Below are 18,696 nucleotides of genomic sequence, written 5' to 3'. Positions count from 1 at the left end.
GTTGATCTGAATAAATCTTTAGGAGGAGTTTGTTAAAGTACAACCCCTGAAAATGGCAAAAACAACTCAAATTTTGCAGAGAAAATTCTAAATAACCGACTTCCTGTTGGGATTCGGATTTCGTACCAAGAGACTTTTTTGTAGGTATTGGTGTGCTACATATGTGTACCGATTTTTGTACATGTACGTGAAACATAGCTTGAGGCGCACTCCGTTGAAAGTGTATATGTACTCAGTTGAAAGTGTATAGGTGGCGCTATCGAGCCATTTTGCCACACCCAATGGAATATTGGCTTTCAGATCTGTTCAGGCCAGGACCCTTATCACACATGTGAAGTTTGGGCAAGATCGGACATTTTATGCCGGAGTTATAACATCTTTTATTCCCATGGCGACACATCAAACTTCGTCATGGCGCCATGGACACGCCTTTTAACGAAAACTCAAGATCTTCACAACTAAACATAACACAGGTCTTTAGATTAGACTGACCACAAAAATAACATTGATGTCATAAAATTTCTAGGAGTAGTTTGTCGCAGTGTAAAATATTTCACTTCCTGTTGTCAATAGGTGGCGCTATGACTATAACTGAATATGGGCATGTAGATCTGTTAAGGGCAGAAGTCTTATCTAACAGGTGAAGTTTGGGGCAGATTGGACATTGTATGTCTGAGTTACAGCAACTTCCTTTTTCATGGCGAAACATCGAAATTTGTCAGGCTGCCATGGACACTCCCTTTAACGAAATCTCAAGATCTTCCCAATTTAACATCGCAAAGGCCTTTAGATTTAACTGACCAAGTCTGATGCTGATCTGAATAAATCTCTAGGAGGAGTTCGTTAAAGTACAACCCCTGAAAATGCCAAAAGCAACACCAATTTTGCAGAGAACATTCTAAATAACTGACTTCCTGTTTGGATTCGGATTTCGTACCAAGAGACTTTTTCGTAGATATTGGTGTGTTACATGTGTGTACCGATTTTTGTACATGTACGTGAAACATAGCTTGAGGCGCACTCCATTGAAAGTGTATATGCACTCAGTTGAAAGTGTATAGGTGGCGCTATCGAGCCATTTTGCCACACCCAATGGAATATTGGCCTTCAGATCTGTTCAGGTCAGGACCCTTATCACACATGTGAAGTTTGGGCAAGATCGGACATTTTATGCCTGAGTTATAACATCTTTTATTCCCATGGCGACACATCAAACTTCGTCACGGCGCCATGGACACGCCCTTTAACGAAACCTCAAGTCCTTCGCAATTTAACATCGCAAAGGGCTTTAGATTACACTGACCAAGTTTGGTGTTCATCTGAATAAATCTCTAGGAGGAGTTTGTTAAAGTACAACCCCTGAAAATGACAAAAACAACACCAATTTTGCAGGGAAAATTCAAAATAATCGACTTCCTGTTGGGATTAGGATTTCGTACCAAGAGACTTTTTTGTAGGTATTGGTGTGTTACATGTGTGTACCAATTTTTGTACATGTACGTGAAACATAGATCGAGGCGCACTCCGTTGAAAGTGTATAGGTGGCGCTATCGAGCCATTTTGCCACACCCGATGGAATATTGGCCTTCAGATCTGTTCAGGCCAGGACTTTTATCAAACATGTGAAGTTTGGGGAAGATCGGACATTTTATGCCTGAGTTATAACATCTTTTATTCCCATGGCGAGACTTTGAATTTTGTCACGGCGCCATGGACACGCCCCTTAATGAAAACTCAAGATCTTCACAACTTAACATCGCACAGGCCTTAAGATTAGACTGACCACAAAAAAGACATTGATGTCATAAAATTTGATGTCATAAAATATGGGCATGTCAATCTGTTCAGGTTCGGAGTCTCATCAAACATGTGAAGTTTGGGGCAGATTGGACATTGTATGTCTGAGTTATAGCAACTTCATTTTTCATGGCGAATCATCGAAATTCGCCAGGCCGCCACGGACACGCCCTTTAACGAAAACTCAAAATCTTCGCAATTTAACATCGCAAAGGCCTTTAGATTAGGCATACCAACTTTGGTGTTGATCTGAATTAATCTCTAGGAGGAGTTCGTTAAAATACAACGCATGGAAATGACAAAAATGACACAAAATTTGCTCATAAAATTAAAAATAACCGACTTCCTGTTGGGTTTCGGATTTTGCTCCAAGAGACTTTTTTGTAGGTATTGGAGAGATACATGTGTATACCATTTTTCATACATGTACTTGAAACATAGCTCGAGGCGCACACCGTTGAACGTGTATAGGTGGCGCTGTCGAGCCATTTTGCCACACCCACTTCTGAAACCCATATCAGACGCAAATTTTCGCCAGTTCTGAGGTGTGTGCAAAGTTTCAAGACTTTTCGAGCATGTTTAGGCTCTCAAAAATGCGATTCATCTTAGAGAATAATAATAATAATAATAATAATAATAATAATAATAATAATAATAATAATTAAAGCTGCAAGCAGCGATGAACAGGCCCTCGCACCCGGGCTCACCGGCAGCGAGTGGCTCTAGTAAATAGGTGAACGGTGAGAAATATGCGTTTAAACTCATAAATATAAGTAGAATATATCAATGTTTATTCCATATATGTGCAAACCTTCCTGTTGCCAGCAGGTGGCGCTATCACTATAATGGAATATTGGCCTTCAGATGTGTTCAGGGCTGCACTCTTATCGAACATGTGAAGTTTGGGGAAGATCAAACATTTTATGCCCGAGTTACAACAACTTCTCTTGCTGTGGCGAGACATCAAATTTTGTCATTTTTGCCATGGACACGCTCTTTAACAAAAACTCAATATTGCCACAATTTAACAGTACACAAGCCTTTAGATTAGACTGACCACAAAAATACATTAATGTCAAAAAATCTCTAGGAGTAGTTTGTCTCAGCGTAAAATATGTCACTTCCTGTTGCCAGCAGGTGGCGCTATGACTATAATTGAATATGGGCATGTAGATCTGTTAAGGGCAGAAGTCTTATCTAACATTCAAAGTTTGGGGCAGATTGGACATTGTATGTCTGAGTTACAGCAACTTCCTTTTTCATGGCGAAACATCGAAATTTGTCAGGCCGCCATGGACACTCCCTTTAACGAAACCTCAAGATCTTCCCAATTTAACTTCGCAAAGGCCTTTAGATTTAACTGACCAAGTTTGATGTTGATCTGAATAAATCTCTAGGAGGAGTTCGTTAAAGTACAACCCCTGAAAATGGCAAAAACAACACCAATTTTGCAGAGAAAATTCTAAATAACTGACTTCCTGTTTGGATTCGGATTTTGTACCAAGAGACTTTTTCGTAGATATTGGTGTGTTACATGTGTGTACCGATTTTTGTACATGTACGTGAAACATAGCTTGAGGCTCACTCCGTTAAAAGTGTATATGCACTCTGTTGAAATTGTATAGGTGGCGCTATCGAGCCATTTTGCCACACCCAATGGAATATTGGCTTTCAGATCTGTTCAGGCCAGGACCCTTATCACACATGTGAAGTTTGGGCAAGATCGGACATTTTATGCCTGAGTTATAACATCTTTTATTCCCATTGCGACACATCGAACTTCGTCACGGCGCCATGGACACGCCTTTTAACGAAAACTCAAGATCTTCACAACTAAACATCACACAGGTCTTTAGATTAGACTGACCACAAAAATAACATTGATGTCATAAAATTTCAAGGAGTAGTTTGTTGCAGCGTAAAACATGTAACTTCCTGTTGCCAGCAGGTGGCGCTATGACTATAACTGAATATGGGCATGTAGATCTGTTAAGGGCAGAAGTCTTATCTAACATGTGAAGTTTGGGGCAGATTGGACATTGTATGTCTGAGTTACAGCAACTTCCTTTTTAATGGCGAAACATCGACATTTGTCAGGCCGCCATGGACACGCCCTTTAATGAAACCTCAAGTCCTTCGCAATTTAACATCGCAAAGGGCTTTAGATTACACTGACCAAGTTTGGTGTTCATCTGAATAAATCTCTAGGAGGAGTTCGTTAAAGTACAACCCCTGAAAATGGCAAAAACAACACCAATTTTGCAGGGAAAATTCAAAATAATCGACTTCCTGTTGGGATTAGGATTTCGTACCAAGAGACTTTTTTGTAGGTATTGGGGTGTTACATGTGTATACCAATTTTTGTACATGTACGTGAAACATAGATCGAGGCGCACTCCGTTGAAAGTGTATAGGTGGCGCTATCGAGCCATTTTGCCACACCCGATGGAATATTGGCCTTCAGATCTGTTCAGGCCAGGACTTTTATCAAACATGTGAAGTTTGGGGAAGATCGGACATTTTATGCCTGAGTTATAAAATCTTTTATTCCCATGGCGAGACTTTGAATTTTGTCACGGCGCCATGGACACGCCCCTTAACGAAAACTCAAGATCTTCACAACTTAACATCGCACAGGCCTTTAGATTAGACTGACCACAAAAAAGACATTGATGTCATAAAATTTCTAGGAGTAGTTAGTCGCAGTGTAAAATATGTCACTTCCTGTTGCCAATAGGTGGCTCTATGACTATAACTGAATATGGGCATGTCAATCTGTTCAGGTTCGGAGTCTCATCAAACATGTGAAGTTTGGGGCAGATTGGACATTGTATGTCTGAGTTATAGCAACTTCATTTTTCATGGCGAATCATCGAAATTCGCCAGGCCGCCACGGACACGCCCTTTAACGAAAACTCAAAATCTTCGCAATTTAACATCGCAAAGGCCTTTAGATTAGGCATACCAACTTTGGTGTTGATCTGAATTAATCTCTAGGAGGAGTTCGTTAAAATACAACGCATGGAAATGACAAAAATAACACAAAATTTGCTCATAAAAATAAAAATAACTGACTTCCTGTTGGGTTTCGGATTTTGCTCCAAGAAACTTTTTTGTAGGTATTGGAGAGATACATGTGTATACCAATTTTCATACATGTACGTGAAACGTAGCTCGAGGCGCACACCGTTGAACGTGTATAGGTGGCGCTGTCGAGCCATTTTGCCACACCCACTTCTGAAACCCCTATCAGACGTAAATGTTCGCCAGTTCTGAGGTGTGTGCAAAGTTTCATGACTTTTCGAGCATGTTTAGGCCCTCAAAAATGCGATTCATCTTAGAGAATAATAATAATAATAATAATAATAATAATAATAATAAACGGAGCAATTCCAAGAGGGTCCTCACACCATCGGTGCTCGGGCCCTAATAATAAACGGAGCAATTCCAAGAGGGTCCTCGCACCATCGGTGCTCGGGCCCTAATAATAATAATAATAATAATAATAATAAACGGAGCAATTCCAAGAGGTTCCTCACACCATCGGTGCTCGGGCCCTAATAATAATAATAATGATAATAAACAGAGCAATTCCAAGAGGGTCCTCACACCATCGGTGCTCGGGCCCTAATAATAATAAACGGAGCAATTCCAAGAGGGTCCTCACACCATCGGTGATCAGGCCCTAATAATAATAATAACAATAATAATAATAAACGGAGCAATTCCAAGAGGGTCCTCACACCATCGGTGCTCGGGCCCTAATAATAATAAACGGAGCAATTCCAAGAGGGTACTCACACCATCGGTGCTCGGGCCCTAATAAACAAAGCAGATACAAGAGGGTCCTCGCACCTCGGTGCTCGGGCCCTAAAAAGTGATAATAAAAAATGCATCTTAAAACTGACATGATTGTACAAAATCACAGTCTGGGGACTCAGAACTCAGAACAACTGCTAACATTAAGTTTAAGGTAAAAATAACTGCCATGAAATTATAGTATCTTACTCCTATGCAATAAATTGTTAATTCACTTAATCTCTTTACCTCTGTCTTTATCCTCTTCTCTTCTTTTTGGCACTGTATCTATCGCAGACTATGCTCATTTATAATGTGTCATGTGAATTCGGCCTTCCGTCATAATCAGGAAACTTTCACCGTGTCTAGAACTGGCGCGAGCTGCCAGGCCCGTTTCGACGAGCTGTGTGTTAACAAAAGCAGTGCTGTCTACATTGGACGCGGCGTCGGGCACGCTACACAACAAATTACCAACAACTGATCGCGCGCGCTCGTTTTCTGACGCACTTCAAGCACTCGATGGGCGGGGGAAGATTGAAGAGCCTGACTTTTTTTTTTTTTTTTTGCTTTATTTGGTAGTATTTCGAATTAATGGTTTTTAAATAGTAGCCTATTATAAAAAAAAATATGTAAAAAAAAATAAAATAAATAAATAAATTCACTCGTTCACTCATTCTGGCGCCCCATATGGATGAGTGGCGCCCGAGCGCCAACCTCCCGCTCTGGCCCTGTCCCAAATGGCACACTCCGGACTTGTCGACTTCCTCAGAGTCCACACTTCGGTGACGTCATGTAGTGCAGACCTATAGGGCCCTTAGCGCGAGTCCGCGAGGGTGCATTGAGAGGTATTTTGGGACAGACTCGATCGTCACGCCGGAAACAGGAAGAAGGTCTGGTTGACTTATCCCTCTCCATACGGAGCTGAATAAACTTAAAGGTCATCTCATCAGTCCCTTTATTAGAAAAATATCACAAATATCATTAAACAAATTACAGTCTTTAGCATAGAGAACAGGATTAATTTAATTTCCCAAATAATATGTCCATGTGAAATACACAGCCTGCTTTTACAGTTCTATAATTGTAAATGCCACCTGGGCATTAGAATAGATGTCATGGTTATTTAAATGATAAATACATTTGTACATAATAATACATAATGTTAAATTTTAACACAAAATTAAAATGAGTTTAAGAAAAATGTATAGGTTTCAATTTTCATACTACGTTTATATGACTCATAAAGCCATGACATTCGGTTCTATTTATGTAATGAATCATAATGCGATCGTATTATTTAACGCGCTATTATTATGTTTGAGATATCAACTGGTCGATAATGTTTGTATAACTGTAAGTAACAACTGGTAAAATGTACGCCTATGTCATAAAAAACATTGATACTTTTACACTTAAATATTCTCTTCTAAGCCATGTTTACAGTCCGTGAGCGAAATATCCTCCCATCTGTTGTCTGATTGGTCTTTCGCAAGGATTCCTGGGTAGTTGAAGTGCGTGGAGCCTGCTTCTATGCGGGCTTCGCGGAAGACCGCTTCAAGGGTACAAAGGGGGCGCTGCTGAGCACACTTCGGAGCGTTAAAATGCTGAATGGGACGGCCTACGGACTCGTAGACTCGGCGAGCACGCGCATTTCAAGTCCACGAGACCGAAAGTCCACATGAAGTGCGCGATTTGGGACAGGGCCTCTCTCTCGTGAGGCCAATAAGGAAGTGACTAAAACTGCAATTCATCGACTGGCCGCTTGAGGCTGGCTGCAAAAGGGAGTCAGTCCCATAGACTCCCCATGTTAAAATGCCCAACTTTACAGCAGGAAAAATCATGTTTACAGCCTGGTTCAAAAATGATTTTGGTCTAAATAGCTAATTTTGCCCTTCATGACAACTGTGAGGGGGGTGAATTTTTTTTATAACTCATCCGTTTAAATTATATTAAGACTTAAAGTTCTGCATAATTAAGGGCGTGGCCACTTGAGTGACAGGTGGATTGCCGCTGCTGACACTGCCGTCGCGCTAGGTGGGCGTGGTTACAGCAACTAGCTCCCGCCTTTTTGCCCATTTTTGATTGTCTGGGGAGAGTCGCGCGGTGACGCCCATGGCGATGGCGACGGCCCGCTCTACACACTTTAGGCCTCAAAAAATCTCTTCAGTAGTCTACGGGTGACGTCACGGACAATACGTCCATATTTTTATACAGTCTATGTTGGCGCCCTTAGCATTTGCCTATACCGCCTATGCCGCTGGCCGGCCCTGCACACACACACACACACACACCTGCCTCGTCCATCAGCTCTCAGGTCTGGAGAACATCAGTCTGGTTCAGATCAAGTCATCAGCACACGTTAGTCAGGGCAACTAAATAAAGAAACAGTTTCATTCTCAAAAGAAGTGATTCCTTTCACAATTATTCCAACAGTGAGGATTCATCATTTATCATGATGTGTTTTCTGTGGTAAATTCTGTTCTAAATAAAACCATCACAGTAAAACAAATAATAATAATAATAATAAAATTACATTAAATTAAAAGAACATTTAAAAACAACATAACACTTTCAACTTAACACTGTTCACAATATATGACTTATTGTTCATGTTAATTAATACATTAACTAATGAGACCTAATTGTATAAAAATAATTCGTTTTTCAAAAGTTGTTTGTTTGTTTATATTGTTTATTTACAAAGCCTTTTTTAATGTCTCCTTTGTACAAATATTTTTTCTTAATTGGCTCCAAAATTAGCACATGATTGGTCATCTGAATGACTTAAATAAATATATAAAAATCAAATTGTAAACAATTTGTAATTGTAAACAGTGAAAAGAGGGACTAAAATGCTGCTCATATATGTGAAAACCGTACTTAAGTAAAAGTACAAAGTACTCCTCTCAAAAACTACTCAGAGCACTAATTACTAGTTACTTTTTAGCCAACATTATTGAATTACCAAAAGATCTATGTGGATAATAGCAGCTTTGAACAAATCCCACTTTTATCTTCCTGATAAAGTACGTGAATTAGTGTTCATGATGCAGGAACTTCAAACTTCAATACCTCGGATGGATAGGAGTGGTTAAAGAGTTCATATTATGCTCTTTCACAAAGTCTTGATTTCATTTTGGAGTGTACTAGAACATGCTCTCATGCTTGGTGGTTCGAAAAATGCATTATTTTTCACATAATTTACATTATTACAATACACTTCCCCCCAGCCTGGCACAAACATCTCGATTAGTTCCAGGTTTGATAAAGGCCTGCCTTCCGAAAACTGAATGTGTTGTGATTGGTGAACTGTCCCAGAAGCAAAAAAAAAAATAAAATAAAAAATTACCATCATCAGTGTCACACAAACACAGGAACTCAGACGATCAGATCATGTTTCTGACTGAAAAAGCTCTGTCTTCTTTCTTCACAGATTCCCCCAGATCTTCACTGACTGTGACTCCAGACAGTCCTGTATTCACTGGAGAGACAGTCAATCTGAAGTGTGTGATTGAGTCTCACAGTAACTGGAGATATGAGTGGTATAAAGACACAGACAGTGTAATGTTACAGACGTCTGATCGTTACACTGTAAACAGAGACACTCTCACTATCAGAGGAGTAATTACATCTGATCAGGGTCAGTACTGGTGTAGAGGACAGAGAGATCAGAGACCAAACTCATCAAGATCTGCTGTTTATCTTACTGTGACAGGTAAGATTAATATCATCGTCTCCTAAATGGTGTTTCCAACTAATGTTTAGGGAAAACAGTTTATATTCACATAGAAAAATACATACAGTGAATTGGTGTTTTTTTTAAATGTGAGCCAAAATCATCACAATTAAAAGAACCAAAGACTTCTGTGTTCATTTGATTTATTAATTTATTTAATACATGAGTTTCACAATTTGAGTTGAATTACTGAAATAAATAAACTTGTCCTCGACATTATAATTTATTGAGAAGCACCTGTAAACAGCAAAGTTAACAGAAGTATCACTCTTGTGGTTGATGGAAGCAGGGGCGGGGAGTAATGAATTTAGATTACCAGTTATTCTTTTTATATTGATGTCATTTATTAATATTTAAGTCACAGTTTTGGAATTTCATCCATTACTGCAACTGCTGAAACAAAAAAACTGTGTCCAGCAGCTGTTCATTTAGCAAATCCTAGTGAGGATACATGCTCATCATCACAGATCATGGGCGTAACTTTGGGTCTACCATTGGGGGGGTTGGGGGGTTCAACTCGGGGCATATTTATTTATTTATTTAATAATTTTCTTGTATAAAAGGTAACATGCTAATTTGCCGTTCCTGTATTAGAAACACATTGTGACACTTTTACTGATTAAAAACTTAACATCAAATAACAGCATTAAAAACTTTCAATTAGAGAAAATGAAAGTGCAATTATATTAGCACTTTGCATGAAATAAGACTCACATGTAGATAATAAATATATATATATATATATATATATATATATATATATATATATATATATATATATATATATATAATCTCAAATTGAGCTGGATGTGGTAAATTCCTAATAATGTACGTATTTTGTTATGTATTTTAATAAGATAGATAACGTTACCTAAAATACGTTGCGCATACAGCTCAACTAACGCGATCGTTATAAAGGTGTTTGAACAACAAAACACATCCACTTGCACATATTTGACAATCGGAATATCAGATATATCCTGCTATAGCTAACACATTTGTGAAATTTTGAATAAAAAAGGAAATAAAAGCAGATCATGAGTCATTCAGCGCTATTGTAACGAGCAATGAATGACGCGTCTCCATGGGAACCATAAAGTGATACTACGATCAATAACGGTCGCCTTGAAAAACGTTTAAACTTACGCATGGAAAGATTAAGTAAGGTGTGATACTTAAAATTGTCTTTGTTTTGTTTTGAGTGTATGTTCAGTAAATAAAGGAATTAAAAAGATGGGCACAAAACCTGTTTGTCGCGCCACTTGTCATGTCTCTATTCCCCACCATTTTGAGAAAAGCTGAGCTAAATTAACAGCTAACTTAGCAATAGGGATACCTCGGTTTGGTCAGGATTTTGTTTTTGTTTTTTTTTTGGCTGGTGTCGACCAACAATGAAAAATCGTTGTCTGGCAGCTTTTCAGAGTCCTTTTCATCTTTCCTTCAGCTTTCTCCAACCATTCATCCCAGCGACTGTGCAAAATAGTGAACAAACTTGGTAGAGAAAGCCATTGGGTAATACCAAGTAGTCGATGCGGTGGGCACATTACAGATTATTTAAAATATGATACTATCTTCCTTGCTGGCAAATGAAATTAATAAAGAAAACGAACAAAAGTATTCATTCTGAATATTTCATATTTATTTTAATCTGAATGATGTGAAGATATTAGGGGGGTTATATTAGCTGGACCTGATTTTTGAGGGGGTCATGACCCCCGTAACCCCCCTGCAAATAATGGCACCGATCCATATGAATCATGCATGAAATAAAAGTTTATAAACTCAAACAATAGCTTTATGAGCTTTACAGATGAACTTGAAGTCTTTATTTATTACAAATGTTCAAGAATAGATCATCTTTGGTTCGGTAATGCAAGTTCATGATCCAATTCATGAACAGATGATTATTTTGAGTCAATCTTTTAAAATAATAATTTATTTTGATTAACGAAACCAGTGTGGGAACCAATTGTTCACAAACTGGACAGATCTGAGGTGCAGGGCTCGTAAAATCGCTAGCCCAACATCCTGGCGCTATTGTGTTTTCCAGTCTGGCTCCAAAATATATCCCCGCCCTGACTGAAGGACTATCGTGAATAGTGATGTACAATTCCTAACGTGATTTGCGTTTGTTCACTTGCTTGAAGGAGTGAAACGGATCGTAGTTGATCGTTTGCACCTCTTTCTAAGTCTTGTTGATTCAAGCGATACCTTTAAATACCTGCTGTTCCATTAGTGGCACCTGCTGTCAGAGAGTCACATCTGTGTCTCATTCACAAAGGTAAAATCAGACCATTCGGTTTTTACTTACATTTTTTAATTATACAATCCAAATAACATGTATTTAGCATCTTGTTTGGATAGTAATTCAAATGGTTTCCGCTGATTTAAAATAGACAGACACATTGTTTGTTTAAATTTTGATATTTCTTTTAGTTGTATGATTTTTTAGAAAATTTGATTTAGGTTTTATTAAGCTTTATAATTTTTTATTATCAAAAAGAAAAATGCAGCATTTTGTCTTTTGTCTAATAATAAAAGGACACATTTTCATTTATAATTTGTCTTAAATCTCATTTTGTAAATAAATATATAAATAAATTGTAAGAAAATTGTATGGTGTAATCTGTATTGTGAACTTTATTGCATCATAAATTAATTGAACCGTTACATCCAGATATGCTTCTAGTTTTTGCTGATAATTTTTTTTTAAGTTCCTAAACCTGAGTAATCTAACTAAATACTTTACTGATTACTTTTAAAGCTTGTATTTTGTAATCTGTAGTGAAATGCATTTGAAAAGTAACCTTCCCAGCCCTGATGGACAGACATGAGTTGTTCAAAATCATCGACTGTCTTTAAAAAATGCACAACACTTCTCTACTTTCTTCCACTATAGCCAAGTGAAGCCAAAACTCAAACTGTTTAGTCTTCACTTCACTTGATCTTTTTTCCACGACTGAAATGAGACGATGACAAGATTTTGTATTGTAGATCAAACTCTTATTTGTGTAAACGAAACACAAATTTGATTTACTATTTCATTAACCCTTTAAAAACAAAACAATTAATGTGACTTATGACAGCACCTATTAATTAATGTCATGAGGTAAGAAACAGAATAACCTTCTGATTTTTTTTCATATCTTAGTTCCAAAGTACCAGAGATGAAATAGACATTCATCTTTATGATCAACTAATATGGAAATTTAATGTTCGATTCCTAAACAATTTAATTTTATACATAAAACAAGATGTATAATACACAGTTACTGTGTTGAGTTGCAACTCTTTCATTTTATCTTTGTCTGCTTTTATCTTCCCAGATTCCCCCAGATCTTCACTGACTGTAACTCCAGACAGTCCTGTATTCACTGGAGAGACAGTCAATCTGAAGTGTGTGATTGAGTCTCACAGTAACTGGAGATATGAGTGGTATAAAGACACAGACAGTGTAATGTTACAGACGTCTGATCGTTACACTGTAAACAGAGACACTCTCACTATCAGAGGAGTAATTACATCAGATCAGGGTCAGTACTGGTGTAGAGGACAGAGAGATCAGAGACCAAACTCATCACAGGACAGTGACCGAATACATCTGTCTCTTAATGGTGAGTAATTACTGTGATAATTAATAATAACCCAAGAAAGTTTCTGAAAGCCTAGTGTTGCTCAATGTGTTTGTGACTCTGTTTGTCAGGTTCAGGTCAGATTTCTGTCTTCAGCATCCTCAGTTTTCTTCTGGCAGCTTGTCCGTATCTGCTGTCGACAGTCGTGCTGCTGTTCAAATGTTACAGAGCGAGAGGTAACACTTCTGTCTGATCCGTCTCTCTCCGTCTCAGTCACTTTTACCAATGATTCACATTCACTGACAGACAGCCCTTTACTCTTCGTCTTCATATGTTATTTAGATCCATATTTACAACAGATGGTGCTCATTCATAAGCAGTGGAAGCAAAACAGAAAGTGTTAAAGTGTGTGTGTGTGTGTGTGTGTGTGTGTGTGTGTGTGTGTGTGTCACAGTTACATCTACTGAAGACCAAAGCCAGTACGCTGTAACAGAGGAACAAACTTCAACCTGATTTCATCCATTCTTCAAACCGAGTGCAGAGTCTCAGGATGCTGGAGTTTCAGACTGAAGGAAACTCACAAGACTAACAGACACACATTCACACTCTCACACATGCAGACTATTAGCGTTTCTAATTCTCCTGGGGCCTCATGTATACAACTTTACACAGAGTTCATCACAAATGTTATCATTTATCATATGATTTCATTCTAGATATCATCCTAAATGAGGGAACAAACAAAACTGTTAATAAAATCAATCCGTTTTCCTGCAGTTGATCAGTTCTTCTACAGACCCACGGAGGAGAAATGTTCAAACTAATGGCATTTCAGCCCAGAGATGATTTATTCAGTTTTAACCTGATTGTCAATAAAAGCTGAGACAGAGACATCAATAATATCTGATATATGAATATTTTACTGAATGTGAGGAACAGGTTCATTATGACACTTTAAGTGAACAGACCTCCAGAGATAAGACGGAGCAGACTTTGTTTCAGATGAAACTAACAACAGTTATGTGATGTCAAATTACTTCTTCACATGTTTTTAATTGATGATGCTTTTTTGTGCTTTTTTTATTTATTTATTTTTTTATTAATAATAACCTTGTCTATGTCTTCTGTCATCTGATTTGTATCATACTTTTTTTAACAAATAAAAGGGCTTTATACTTTTACTGGAATGAAGCGATTTTACCTGTTTATCCAAGCATAATTGTATTTTATTTTCTCAGTAATTATTGTATTGTATTGCATTACATGTTTTGAAACCAAAGAGCTGTAATATAAACTATTAAATCTCATCTTACTAAGACATTGAGTGACTGATATATTTATATCATTTTATGTAAGTTTCTGTTAGACTGTTATAAAGATCTCATTGTCTATTTATTAGCATAATTATTATTAGTAATTTAGTTTCACTGTATACATATAGACTCTGTATGCTGTATACTTCTATTATGTATATTTGTGTTAAATGTTCATTTAAATGTTGCAATACTTTTTTACCAAGCTAATAAAGCTTCTAGTGTTTTTTTATATATAACTGGTGCCTTTATTCACTGCTGTATAATTTTTAATAAGAGAACAGTGAAAAAATGTAAAGATAAAATTAAGTGTTGTCCTTTAACCCTATAAATCTGTATCATATTCAATACATGAATTTCCATGGACCCTGAATTATCAAGACGAATAAAACTAAAAAAAAAAAATCTCTACTTGATCAAAATCATTAGACAAATCGTGTTAGAATATATATCGTATAATGATACAACAGTGTTTTGAGGAACATTTATTAGTTCATCTTGCCATCATTGTAGTCAATGTCCTGAATAGCATACTGTTATAAAAACCACATTAATTTACATATTGGCTATATAAATAATAAAGTGCACCAAGTAGCTATTTTTGCTCAGTTCGGGCTTCTGAATACAAATCAGCTGTTTTTCCACCTCCATATTCTCATTATATCATGACATGGGCAATAAAAGCCTCGGCCCTTATTCATAAAGAATCTTAATGCAAAAAGTAGCTCCTAGTGACAAAATTCTTAGAAAATTCTTAGAAATGTGGGCGTTTAATCTTAAAATTAAAGAAAAAATCATAGTAAAGAAAAAAGTAATTCAGAAATCATCTTAACCCTTAAAAGAGGCCTTAAGGTCAAACTTGTTAGGAGCACAGACGAGGACTTTTAAGAAGCTTAAGAGTTTCTTTAGGAGAGGAGAAAATGTCAGAAAGACGAAGAGGCAGAAGAAATGTGTTGCAGACAATGGATGACAGTGAGTTATAATAAGACGCTAGATTAGATCGTGCAGGGATCATGTTTGTGACTGATCTTATTAGAGAAGTGCTAACATCTCCGACACAGCGCAGAAATGCCATAGCGCCAGAAATTAAAGTAATCACTACATTACGATATTTGGCAACTGGGAAAATGCACCAATGCAGTAGTGATGATTTGGGTCAGTCACAACCTTCTGTAAGCAGAGTGATCACACAAACAATTACAGCGCTTTCAGAACATCTTATTGTGTCGCAGTTCATTTCGTTTCCACTGGACATTCCCACCTTGCAGGCTCAAAAAACTGCATTTATGAATATAGCAGGCTTAAAGGTGCGCACAAGCAGGGGGAATGAACCATTAATAGTTTGTGCTATACGCTCCTATGTCTGCTTCTCGTCCCTTGCTGTGACACCCGGCCCGAATTTTCCTTTAAGAATTAAACACTGTTCCTCTGTCCAGTCTGGCTTTCTCGCCCTTCTTGGTTTTGATTCCATGTTTGATACATTAAAACCAACATTTAAACCGCCACTTAAATAGAACAGCAATCACTGTAATTGGAAAGAGTGGAACAATTTTTATCATTCTAAGCCAATCAAATACCTTATAGGAAATTAAAAATGTGTGTGTGTGTGTGTGTGTGTGTGTGTGTGTGTGAGAGAGAGAGAACGGTCAAATGGGAATAATTACGCATGTAAATTCAAAGTGAGAATTAGAATAGACCCTATACTTAAAATCACTCTTTTTTTTCCTTCTTGGACAACCAACCAATCACAGTCTTCAAAAGATTGTGTCATACATAGCAACAGGGTCAGCCCCGCCTCCTCAGTAAGATGAAAGTTTTTGTCTTTTTCTTACTCAGAGTTGCTCTCAGATCGGTCCCGAATCGCTCTTAAGATAAGACTCCTACTTAAAAGTTTTTAAGCTAAATGAAGAGTTTTCTGAGAGGATTCTTAGGATCTTTATGAATAAGGGCCCTGGTGTATCAATGACAAAACAAAAAAACATTACTTTTTTTCTTTCTTTTTTGTCTTTTAAATGTTATTTAAGGTTAAAAAAAGCTGCATGATTTTCTGACTTAATGAATAACTTCAAGCTTTACATGGCTTATAACAAGTTAGTATTTTATAATATAATAAAAATAACTTTAAGCATAGTATTCATGACACAAAATGTATGAAGCCTTTTTGTTGGTTTGATATACACCATAACAGTGTTAACAAATTTAACTGGTTGATCAAAATATGTCACTTCTGTGTGTGTGTGTGAGTGTGTGTGGGCTCTGTATAATGACATGGGTATGACACAGGTATTACAAGGAGAGGGTGACTTATGAGGACATTTTTCAAAACACTTATAAATCATACAGAATGAGTTTTTTTGAGAAAGTAAAAATGCACAAAGTTTCCTGTGAGGGTTAGGGTTAGGTGTAGGGTTGGTGTAGGGCCATAGAATATACAGTTTGTACAGTATTAAAACCATTACGCATATGGGATGAACACACTTTACACAAAAACAAACGTGTGTGTGTGTGTGTGTGTGTGTGTGTGTGTGTGTGTGTGTGTGTGTGTGTGTTTTGGAGAGCATGCATGATTTTTATTTTTTTTATTTTTTTACTGGTGATAATACTGACATGCCTTAAATATATATGCTGAAATACATAAATATATACAGTGGTGGCCAAAAGTCATTTACTTCTATCTTTTGCTATAGTGTGTCAGTAGGAAATTTCAGTTCACATTTCAAAACATTTATTTTGCCATTAATTGTAATAATCCAGTGAGATTTTTCCCTGACGACAGCCAGTGCCCCACACAGAGATCTGGTCACCATCAGTCTGTCTGGTACGGTGGCCGAGACACGCTGCACCTTAAGAAAACACATGCAAATTGAAAAACATCAGCAAATGAAGAAAATATCTTCATCAGTTTGACAACACAAGTGTTTTAAAACATCACAACACCTGCATATAACGAAACGAGCTATAAATCATCACAATTCATGCATAAACGAAATGCGCTGAAAATCTTCACAACACATGCAATTAACAAACTCGCTGCAAATAGCACTGACCACAATGGAAATGTTTCAAGGAGACCTCAAAAAGTGTCGGACCTGACTTGGATTTGTTTATCGTGCAGTGGCTACCAGAGGCGGACAGAGTACACAGCTTTATTACTTGAGTAAAAGTACAGATACCCCTTGCCAAATTTTACTCAAGTACAAGTAAATGTACTACAGTCAGTTGTGTACTTAAGTAAAAGTACTGAAGTACTTGTTTTAAAAGTACTTGAGTATCAAGAGTATAAGAGTACATTTTCTAAATATTGCATTACTACTGCCACAGTGCTATTGTGGCAGAATCATCACATAGTTATGCTCCATTTTCTGATAATAAATTAATTGCAATCCATTTAACAGGAACAAAACAACAAAATGTTAATATACGTGGTTATTGGAAACTAAATAATAATTTATTAAAAGATAAGGAGTTTTGTGATTTAGTCAAAATAACAGCAAAAAGTATATTTGATAATAAAGATGTGAATCACATACAAAAATGGGAATTTTTCAAATTTAAAATGAGAGAAATAGCAATTAAACGAAGTAAAGCAATTAAAAAAAAGAATATAGCAAAAGAAATAAGCATTATGGATAATTTAAATATTTTAATGATGAAGAATAATCTTTCAGAGGAAGAAGAAACTATAATGAAAAAATTAAAAGAGGGAATAGATGATATGTATATTGATATTGCTAAAGGAGCTTTTGTAAGGTCGTGAGCAAAGTGGCTAGAGCAAGGAGAAAAAAATTTGAGTTATTTCTTTGCTTTAGAGAAACAAAATAATTTAACGACTCTTAAAATTGATAATAACATCACCTCTAATTCTTTAAACATTTCAAGATATGTTGGTACATTTTATAGCAATATATACAAGTTTAATATTCAATTCATTGAGTGTGATAAATTCAGTGTTCGAATTGAGGGGGGGCTGGGGGGGTCCGGGACCCCCCATAAGCATCAAGGGACCCCCCATAAGGCCCAAAAAAATGACCTTGGGGGGTCCCCTGGTTTTTCATTAAAACTAAAATAGAAACAATATTTGACATAGCCCTATCTATCTATTTTTTACCAAAGTATTGCGCTGCCGCTCCATAGACTGTAAAAAGTGCCGCTCCCATAAAAAGCTACTTCAAATTAGATGTGCATCTGAAAATACGCTCAAGTGCGCCACACGCTGTTTTCTGAAGGAATTTACAGACTGCGGGCGCGACGTCGCTGTGTGATTGGCTGACAGAGTGATCCTTCGTCATTATTTTACCTCACGATAACGGTAAGATAATATTTCTTTGTTTTATGATTGTTTGGTATACCTAATTTATTGCTACTGAATAAGTGTTTATCTTAGAATCAGAGAGTCACTTATAATCTTGGTCTGTCAATAGTTGTTTTTTTTTATCTTATGATGCTAGCTCACTATCGGCTTGTTAGTTGTAATTAGCCA

At 37.0% G+C, this 18,696-nt stretch overlaps 1 protein-coding gene across 2 annotated transcripts in view; it reads left to right on the top strand.

Annotated features, from left to right (window-relative positions):
* The window catches only part of LOC132115801 (fasciclin-2-like), a 54,433-nt gene extending 40,838 nt beyond the window's left edge, over positions 1 to 13,595 (top strand). For both annotated transcript variants that reach the window (XM_059524207.1, XM_059524204.1), the window contains exons 4-7: positions 9,029 to 9,310; positions 12,658 to 12,945; positions 13,035 to 13,139; positions 13,358 to 13,595. In XM_059524207.1, coding sequence (XP_059380190.1) covers positions 9,160 to 9,310; positions 12,658 to 12,945; positions 13,035 to 13,139; positions 13,358 to 13,416 — 603 coding nt within the window. In that variant the 5' untranslated portion in view covers positions 9,029 to 9,159 and the 3' untranslated portion in view covers positions 13,417 to 13,595. The remainder of the gene's footprint in view (positions 1 to 9,028; positions 9,311 to 12,657; positions 12,946 to 13,034; positions 13,140 to 13,357) is intronic.
* The last annotated feature ends 5,101 nt before the right edge of the window (positions 13,596 to 18,696 follow it).

Source organism: Carassius carassius, chromosome 3, assembly GCF_963082965.1.
Source record: "Carassius carassius chromosome 3, fCarCar2.1, whole genome shotgun sequence".
Taxonomy (NCBI): Eukaryota; Metazoa; Chordata; class Actinopteri; order Cypriniformes; family Cyprinidae; genus Carassius; species Carassius carassius.
This window is presented reverse-complemented; position numbering and strand designations above follow the sequence as displayed.